Genomic DNA, 10,000 nt, shown 5'->3' on the forward strand with positions numbered 1-10,000 from the left:
AACCTAAACATCCTTGAGGTCGTTCGTGTTATGAGCAAATGTCAATAAAGACGGTGCCTACTATTGTTATTGCGCATTCGTTCTGCGCATCGCGATGCTCGGATTTCCTAAGGGTAGTGCTTATTAATACAAGGATATTTTTGCGCGGCTCACCACTATGCGGAGAAAGCAGAACTTAGCAAGTGCTCTTGGTATCGAAAAAGAAAATTGAGAGTAACCATACAATTTGCAGAGATAATTAAGCTTCAATTTGGAAAAGAACGCCATACATTGCTTTGTATTTTAAAGCTTTTTACAAATATTGTTGATTAATTATCTTTCAAAAATGCGTGGTTACCCCTAGTTTTCTTTTTGGATTTCAATAACACTTGTTAAGATCTGTTTTTCCCGCATATTCAGTAAACCGCGCAAAAATATCTTTGAATTATTAAGCATCCGTCCTTAACGGATTTAGATTCAAATAAAAAACTTCAAATGAGCTAAACAGGAAACAAAAGTTCCTTTATATTGAAGACTTCGACCTCGGCAGACACCTCGCTCGTGCCCGAATTATCTGTTTGTGATTCATAGTTCAGTTTGTCAAGTGATATTCTTATATTTTTGTTAACTTCACCGGACCCGGGGTCGAAATTTTCCGCGGGCAGTGCAGACTTGGTACCTGTGCTTGAACAACGCGCTTGAAACGGGACGCTACATCTCCCAAAATTGTTAGACCAAGGATTTATCGAGTTATCGGTTAGTGCTGGCAGTGGTGTGCAAAGGAATACAACCGTATTCCTGAATATGACACGAATATGATAAGGGAATCTTCAACGAAAGTGAAGATTTTATGACGTCAAGCATGAGTCCGTTACCAAGAGTAAGAATCTGGTATCAGGTTTGTCTCCATCAGCGTCAGAAAAGCGTTAAGCTATCGCCGGTCTCCCGCCATTGTCCAATCTCACTTACTTTGTACAATATGAGCGAGCTATAAACAAATGGATTCGTACAAATTAATGGTAGGAGTTGAGAGATTTAAGATTAATTAAGAAGCAAGCGTATCACACTTCAAAACATACAATGCAGTTCCGCCCGCAAAAAGCCAACGCTAATCGAGGCGGGCGGAACTGCTTTGTATGTTTTGAAGTGTGAGAAGCTTTCTTATCAAATAAATCTTAAATCTCTCAACACCTACTATCTATCTACTGGGTAAATATCAGAGAAATAGTTACCCAAGTTACATTACGGCCTTATCACGAAAGGCTTCAGAGGGTTCCCAACAAAGTTAATTGATATAGCGTTGTAGCAAAGTATTAATTTTATTTAACGGTGCCAGGTTAAGACAAAGTTCAAATGTGTAAGGATAGACAGGAAAGGTGACGACCAGGAGGCCTTGAGTAAGAGCGGACAACTTTACTGTATTTGTGGAACGGCGTCTTTGTTACACAACGTGTTATTTCTTGATTGATTTTCCCGCGAAACCAGACCTTTCCAGCTACTCATAAGGCTTTCATGAGAAATTGCTACCCATGGGATAGAGAATGGTCATTTGTGCGCGCCAAATCGTATTTAAGAACTCCTTTTAAAATAGCTTGATATGTGAAAATGTCGTTACATTAACTTGGGCTCCTGTGACGACATTAACATTCTTCTCCTGACGGAATTTTGCGACTGGTCAGCAATCGAATGCCATTCATATGTCTAGTGGGTTCTCTTGAAGAGGTTTTTTGCCTTTCTACCGTTTTTCCGCGTACAGTAAAGTGAAAGCTGTTCTGATTGCCGGGGAAGTCCAATCTGTAAAGAAAAAAAAAGAGAATGATCAGCTGTTTGCTTTGTGTAGTGTAGATATATGGATAAAAGGTAGTTCTGAAACCGGACTACACCACCATTAGTTTTAGGTCTACAAGAACCCACGAGAAAAATACTTTTTTACCAACCTCGTATTTTCGGGTCTATTTTTCAGTTTTAGTGGATGCGTTTTTCCGTTTCGGTTTCTGTCCCGAGATGCAAAGTAAACGATTAAACTGCACAGAACAAAGGGCCTTAAATAGAATATGGCGCGACAAACAGAAGTTAGCAAAATACTTGAAATATAAGTTTTGGTGATGAACTTGCGCGGGAAAAGTACACTGGTGATTGTCAAGCGGGCCGCCCTTAGGACTGCGGTCCACTAAATTGACCAATCGTAGCGCGTGTACTATGTGAGGGACAAGACAACCAACCAACCTTTAATTAGAGTGGTGGACCATAATCGTGTTGGTAAATAGACCTTGTCTTGTCCAGGCATACTTTCTTTAAGAGCTCCGAACTGGAGGAACATTTGGCTGTAGACACTTTTTGGCTCACTGGAGGCAATTTCTGATAATGGGACCACACAAAATAGTCCTACGAAATAGAAAAAAAGTTAGGGATCTCTCAGCCTTTTTGCTGCCGCTCGAGAGGATTTTTAAGATCGAGTTAACGATATTAACTGACAAGCTACAGTTAAACTAGTATATCTAGAGTTTGATTTTATCGAAAGCACTTAAAGCTTTCGCAATTCTCTCCAGAAGGCTTACGAACTACAATGTCGACTTTACGTAAGACGACAACGCAAACGTCATTTCAATGGCTAACTTTGCGCTGAGCATTTCGCGATTATTCTATCTCGTTCATTTTGTACAGTTTGGTGAAGTACATGTAACAGTGTTACACAAGGCGGTTTTAGGCATCACAAAGCGTATGAAATGAAGCCCAAAGATAGCTACAAGTTCGGCGACGCAGTCTTGTATATACGATTTACTTTATCAACAACATAACAGTGGTAACTGTTCGCATTAAGTAAGCAAGTTAGAAATTTTGATTTATAATAACACTTCCTTTCCCCAAGTTTGATGATAATTGACCACTTTTTAAAAGACTTTCGATTATTTTTTGAGACGAAGACGGCTATAACAACGGAATCTAATTTTGCGATATCTTAAGTATTTCTCGATTATACCACCAAATTCACTCAGTGCGGTTTGAGCAAAGTGTGCTATAACCGGTTTAATTAACGAGCCATCGTCAAACCGTCAACCACTTTATCCTACGAAATAAAACGTGTTCTTTAATAAACTAAACGTACTTTTGAAGGATGATTAAAGACCTGCTCCATGTTATGTGGATGAGGGTTGTTGTTGCGATATCCTGAGGACGTTCCATAGGGAACATTAAAACGACGGTTGCTCTGGTAGCATAGAAAATGGCTCCTGTAGGTGGAATCTACGGCTGGTTGTCCCAGTGGATAGAAACGCGACGTTCTTGCTCTAAATTAAAATTAGTAAGAAAAACGAAATTAAAAAGGGCAACTGCCGTGCACAGTGAGATATTCAGATAGAAAACGCAATGGAAACACATTTTGTGGAGTCCTTTGTTCCCTCGTCAAGTGGAAAGACGTACGGATTCTTTATGAAGGGAAAATCACAAACCAGGTAATGTATGGCAAACAGGGTATGACATTGTCAGACTATGCTCGTGCGCGCAGTTTGAAAGAGGTAGACCTGCCCATCCCGAACAAAAAGCAATAACGCTTGCACACTTATAGCAGGGTCTGAAGCGATTAAAACACCTGTGGCACCTCTTTCCTCGGCAGAAGCCAAAAGCAAATAAAAAATTGGGCGCAGGAAAAAACCGCTTCTATATTTTATAACTTATTTTAGTTTGCCGTCTCCATTCGCAATCCCGGCGATGCACACTTTGCGCATGGATGGTCTACGGAGAAAACAGAACTTGATCTAGTTTGCCACCGCCACGTAAAGTTCTCTCCTGTTCAACCTGGAACACGACAGACCTCAAGGAATATCGACAACGTGGTCTACGAGAGCATCATTGGAAGATATAACCATTTTAATCATTCCACGAAGTTGTTCAGGACTTCAATTGTGAACTATTTATCACGGTATTAAACTACTGCGAATGACATAAAAGTCACTGAAGAAAAATGGAAAGTAATCGTCGTTTTCTCACGTTGTCCGCACCACTTCGTTATTAGGCTGCCGAGGCATGTGCCTGAATGTGAAACGCACGTGCACTGGCCAGGACAGAGCTGCTAGCAGAGTCATTGTTTTTGCTCATTAATCCTATTGTATTCAGACCCTCTCGTTGCATGAGAAACCCTGCAGCTTTCCAGATCGACTGACGCAGTCTGTGATTGGGGAACGAAACAAAAGATGATACAACAGAAGCAATGCACCTAGCCCTTCATCTAGCCTTGATAACAAAAGAAGCCGCAAGTCATGGGGACCTATGAAAATAGTAATCTGGAAATAGGTACAGGATTGCTCCTCTCGTTCTAGTAAACAACGTTGTTTCTCAGGCTCCCTTATGACTACCCAGACGGCCTTTACCTTAACACCCAAACAACGATAAACGCATAGCTAATTGTATGACATCATTACATGTACATCCATTTCACAATGGCATGTGTTCTTGGAAACAGAAATTGATCAAGTACCTTGCATTAGCTGCCGGTGGACCAAAGGCACCCGTGTATTCTCTGCTATACGTAGACACTAAGGACGAAGGCACCTGCCTAAAATTATCCTGAGAACTTGTAGACACTGAAAAGACAGAAATATCGTGTTCAATCAGGATGACGTCATCACTTACAAGTGATGACTTACTTACAAGATCACTTACAAGCAGGAGCTCATTAAGAGGAGCCTCCATCTCCTCTAATTCCTTGAGTCAACCCTTTCCCGAGTAAATTTATTGTTAGGAACAGGTTTTTCCCGCGAAAAGTATCATAATTCCCTTGACGCTGAGATAGCTCTGTTTTGATTGGCTTTTACAACAGTGAGCGTGCTGAATCTCCCAAGGGAGGTGTTCTATAAATAAATCTACTCGGGAAAGGGTTGACTCCGAGGCCAAGTATGGGAGATAGAGGCTCCTCTTAATGAGCTCCTGTTACAAGTGATTGCAAATTTTGTCCAAGTTGTGCATGTTCATTCATTTACGTCGTCATTAACTGTCATAACGGATTGTTTCAAGATGTATTAGTGGAGTGAATTTTTTGCGTCATTTGCACATTTTGTTAATATTTCAGAGAGTTTTCATGCCTTCGTTGGATGTTCTTGCTCTGTATCGTCTTCGTCACGTCTTCTTGGCAAGGAGTGCAAGTGTTTGGGGGTTATGATTACTGTTCTAGGGGTCTGGGTTTTGTACGTCACCCCGTAGAGGACCTTTTGACCTACTGTTACTTACCTACCCTCTGAAGAATCACTACTAAATAAGTAAATAAATAAATAAGTGCTTTAAGTGGACAATAGACCTCTTTACAGTTGTTTGCTTAGTTACCTGGCCTTAAATGAAAGTGAGGCTGGTGTTGACCTTGTTATGATACAGACCTCCCTCCTTTTCTTATGTTAATGATGTTGTTGTCATGCTAATTAGCAAGAATTTACATAAGAAAAGCAGTGGTTTCTATCAAAGGTCAACTCCAGCCTCACTTTCATTCATAGGCCAGGTAACTAAGCCCACAACTGTAAAATGGACTATTGCTCAAATTGTCCAGATAAGTGCGATGATCACTTCTCCATTTCTTCTACACCCCGCACTTCAAATTTCATTCATTCATCAACTCCTTCACGGGAACACGTGAACCCAACAAATTGACTTGCTCCCAACTGTGTGGCTTCATAGATCAGCTGGTAGAGCATTGTTTAATAACTGTTTTCGGTTTGGGAAGCAAGCCCTTCACACAGGTACCTAAGGATAGCAGTCACATGGCAACCCCTGACAGATTCCATTTTCTGGAAATTTCAAGGAAACTCGCACAATTCAACAAAATAAATCGATTTTGATTGGACGAGAGCAGTGCAATTCTTATGCCAAAATTGTACTCTTGTGGAGTCCAAGCGAATCTTAGGTAATATTCTGAAACCGAGAAAAGGCCAAGCAAAGAGTCGCTACAGGACGTCTACTGTTTTCCGGGTCCAATTTGTCATCCTTTTTGTAAACAGGTTTATGTATAGCTGTTTCCCAGACCGAGAAGACAGTTCCACTGTCGATGCTGCTTTTAACCTTTACCCGTGGAAAAGGTATGCTGGCTAGGTCTTCTTGAAGTGCCTATGATGTAAAAAATATCTTTTGCTTGTTTTAAAGACCTTTCAAAATGATGAAGAGAATGGTACTTTTCTATCATTTGGAATACCTTCTTTCGTTCCAGAGATGTTAAAGTTTTGTTAAAAAATTGACGACGTCACAAACATTGCAAACGACCGTAATAAAAAACAAAATTTAGAATATATCCGAAAACATAGGAGTACTGAGATTCAAACTTGGCAGCAGTAAAGTACATCAGATAAGGCACAGAATGACACCCATCAATTAAGTTGTTGTAATGGCAACACCCTTGTTCCCAGTCCCTCTCTGCAATGAACCAAATACCTTGGATTTTGAACAGATTAGAAGTACAGGCAGATGGTCAGACTTGAAACGCATGTGCCGCCCATAATGCTTTACATTTTTGTACAAGCTTACGGAGAGTGAACATATCTTATTACGACAATAAACCACAAAATAAATCCTGCGTTAAATAGACCGAGCAGCAAAAAATGGTTGCCATGGGAACAGCATAGAGGGTATCATTTTGTGCCTTACTTAATGTAGATTACTGCTCAGTGCCAAGTTTGAACAACACCCATCCAATATTTTCGGAGGCATTCTCAACTTTGTGATCTATTATGACGTCATCAATTTTTAAACAAAAACTTGAATATCTCTGGAACGAAAGAAGGTATTCCAAAATAGAAAACACCAATCTTCGTCATTTTGAAAGGTCTTTAAAATAAGCAAAATATATTTTTTACTTCGTAGGCACTTAATATTTCGTTTCACAGCGCAAGGATAAAGCCAAATAATAAAAGTAGCAGGCCTTTGCTTTGCTCACCACATATGACAAAGGAAAGAAATAGTCAGAAATGTATATGTTGTGGCGCTTTGTGCTTAAGACTGTCAAGTTCTCGCTAATCTTTTGCGCCCTTTATTCCTGGGTCCAAAGTTGTCAAATTGTTTGCTGTACCTACTATAAAGTGTATCTGATTCGATATAACATTATTTGATAAATTCGGTTTTCAAAGTCAGTATATCGTACATTTTGAAGACCTATGGTCTGTGTCATAACACCTTAGCTTGCAGCTTCGCCAAAGAATTAACTCAAGCCTCGATCAGACATTATGCTGTGTGGTCTACCAAATTGAACTTCCTTCGACAGTTGCAGTAAAATCTCCATGCAGTCGGAAAATAACTCCAAATTACCGAGCACATAACAACATCACTAGATAGTAGTTAAAGCTTGTTCACTTACCCACACTCGACGACAGTGAACTCTTCATAAGGAAATTGCCTGCGAAAAAACCCTGCAAGTGCGCGGACGACGTCAACTGACCTGAATTGTTAGCAAGTACTGTGAAAGTGGCTCAAACAATTCGTAAACCAATACCTCCCTTTCTCTGAAATTAGGATGATTTCCTCTCAAGTGACTTTGTCAACAAGCTGGCAAATTTTCTTAAATTTTGAAACCTTACAGACCTTAAGCATGTAAAAGATTAAACAACTCAATACGTGTTGCTAGGCTGTTTGCAGGCGTTGTTATCAAGCCAAATTAAAAAGCGCTTGTTGAATTCCAGCACAATTGTCTGTATTCGATCAGGCATGCATGAAATACCAACAGGATAAATAAAAAAGGATTATTCCTTTGTATTTTTTGTACCAAAGGAACAAAAGAATCGCCAGATGGAGTAAACAGTGTACGTTTCCTGAATTAACAAGGCGTCGTTCCATGTCGTAAGCCTGTCCAGTTTATTTGATTAACAGGGATGAGGCGTTCTTTTTGGGCCAATTCGGTATTCGGAACAAACAGAATATTTGCCGGCAGCGTTTGGGAACGTCTTCCGTATGCACGTTCGTCTCAAAAACTTGGTTTCGTTTATTTTCCCAACGCCAAGTCAGAGTATGGCGCGCGGTACACTCGGCTCCGCACTGAACTCATGTGAGGGAGGTTGCTTGTTCGGTCACCTGCAGGAGCAACACTTAAAAGTGCCCCTGTGATTTAAAAAAAAAATCACTTCCCTTTATCCTTCAGATTTTGAAATTGTGTGTTTGCTTAACACCTGACTGGCAACATTTTGAGCTTTGATTTTTCCCAAAGGCCGTTTACTTGTGAGTGTAAGCTTTGGATTTCACGGTCTGTCATTAATCACGTTCAAAACTGACCGATTGGACCTCAGAGGGTTGGATCCAGGGAAATGTGACGTCAAAGGCTCACTGGCTTAAAGTTCCAGCGCGTGAATGCAGCTCATTATATATGCAAAACGCGAGTTTAAGTCTGAAAGCCTAAAACTGTCGTGCTAGGCTTAGCAGTTTAACAGAGCCTTTACATGTATTTGCCGTCCACAACTGGCACAATGAATGAGGCATTTCAGTTAACTGCTTTCTCTTGTCAGAAAATGCCTCACTAATCCCCACATTATTCCGGTTTGAGGGATTACTTTGACTAGTGAACAAGGACGTAGAAATTTCCATGTAACAGAAGTTTATTTCTTTCATTACATTAACACGTTCATTACGATCGACGCAACTGTGACGAAATAAATCGCGATATCGCTACGTACAATACATAGAGGTGTAAAACTATTGAAGAGCGTTACATGGCTAACCTCTCAGTTAGACTGTCAGGAAACAAAGAGAGATTGCGTGACGAACAAAAGCGAAGGCCATTCCCATTTTTCTCGCCAAAAAACCAGACCAACGACAACTGTATCACAACTGTCTTGACAAGACTGGTTCTTCATTGGAGCACACGATCAATCTGCTGTAGAAGTGCTGCTGACGGACGGCGAAGGTGTCTCAGGATTCTCTAGGACCGTTCACCACACTAACCGGTTTCTTCGTGCCGGAAAACGCCAGGAAGCTGGGACGGGTGAGAAAAATAACGCGCCCAGACATTGCCATATAGTTTTAACCACGTGACATTTTTACGGTTATCTCATTGGCTCCGTTTTGTTCATGGGCTTGGTCACTGCTTTAAGAACAAAACGTATTGTAATAACGCCACTGTGTTAAGAGTGGAGATATCTGCGAGCACCGTCTGAAAACGAAAGAGAAATGATTTCGCGATCAGCTCGTCTCACAACTTTAATTTCCATAGCTTATCATTGAAGGGGGTTAGAAAAGAAAAGGAAATAACCCGAGAAAAGATTTTGCGATCAGTTCGTCTCACAAGTTTAAATCCCATAGTTTATCATTGAAGGGGGTTAGTGCTTTATAATCCGGAGACACTGCAAAAAATATTTTTGCAGCAAGGAGTTGAAGGCCATTTTCACATCAGTTCCAAACAAATGACAAATGGAAACCAGCAACAAGAAAAATGATTACCAGAACCGTAGGTGGTGAGGTACCAATTTGACTGACGGAGAAACTTTGTAGCATAACTCACCTGAGCAGCTTGTAAGCTTGTCACCTCAAGAAGATTGGAACGACGGTAAGAAAGGACAGCCATCGCAAGAACTAAATAGAAACAAATATGAAAGACATTTAGACCTGGCGGCAGAATTCTGTCGGGGTTTAGCTAAACCGTGTTCCAAGCCATTGACTTCGGCAAATACTAGCGTATAAAGGTTATTTTCTACCCACGGTTGAGCGAGAAGAGGAAAACATTCATCTTCTAGAAGAAAGCCACTTGGAGAAAGGACTGGAGGTGAAATGCTTGTTGGAAACTGTGAGCGGTCTACGGTAAATTTCCCGTAAAGATTCAACGTGGCCACGCTAGCAGCATGTGTAAGATAGGTTATGAAATTACAGTACAGAGAGGGAATAACAGTTCAGTTGATTTTGCGTAGTGTTACCAATTTCTCGCTCCTTCTCGCTATGTAACTTATCATCAGTATCTCAGAGGTCACTTTTAAATCACACAACTCCAGTTACTACCATTCCAGTGGGTCGAAGATGAGAGAGGTTGTCAAAATAATTTAAACAACAACAACAACAACAACAACAACAA

General features: G+C 40.6%; 2 protein-coding genes across 3 annotated transcripts in view; both read right to left on the reverse strand.

Annotated features, from left to right (window-relative positions):
- Positions 1 to 1,637: 1,637 nt before the first annotated feature.
- Positions 1,638 to 7,530, reverse strand: LOC138000561 (uncharacterized). The gene is made up of 6 exons (XM_068847057.1): positions 7,444 to 7,530; positions 7,307 to 7,356; positions 4,454 to 4,559; positions 3,086 to 3,266; positions 2,206 to 2,364; positions 1,638 to 1,773 (listed from the first exon to the last, which is right to left on the reverse strand). The coding sequence occupies exons 2-5, from the start codon at positions 7,332 to 7,334 to the stop codon at positions 2,212 to 2,214; spliced, it is 468 nt and encodes a 155-aa protein (XP_068703158.1). The 5' UTR covers positions 7,335 to 7,356; positions 7,444 to 7,530; the 3' UTR covers positions 1,638 to 1,773; positions 2,206 to 2,211.
- A 986-nt stretch (positions 7,531 to 8,516) lies between these two features.
- Positions 8,517 to 10,000, reverse strand: part of LOC138000559 (TBC1 domain family member 19-like) — a 25,088-nt gene continuing 23,604 nt past the window's right edge. The window contains exons 22-23 of one of the 2 annotated variants that reach the window (XM_068847056.1): positions 9,437 to 9,507; positions 8,517 to 9,088 (exon numbers count right to left, since the gene is read on the reverse strand). In XM_068847056.1, coding sequence (XP_068703157.1) covers positions 9,017 to 9,088; positions 9,437 to 9,507 — 143 coding nt within the window. In that variant the 3' untranslated portion in view covers positions 8,517 to 9,016. The remainder of the gene's footprint in view (positions 9,089 to 9,436; positions 9,508 to 10,000) is intronic. The other variant, XR_011123157.1, reaches the window with a different exon arrangement.

This window comes from Montipora foliosa, chromosome 4 (genome assembly GCF_036669935.1).
Source record: "Montipora foliosa isolate CH-2021 chromosome 4, ASM3666993v2, whole genome shotgun sequence".
In the NCBI taxonomy this organism is placed as follows: Eukaryota; Metazoa; Cnidaria; class Anthozoa; order Scleractinia; family Acroporidae; genus Montipora; species Montipora foliosa.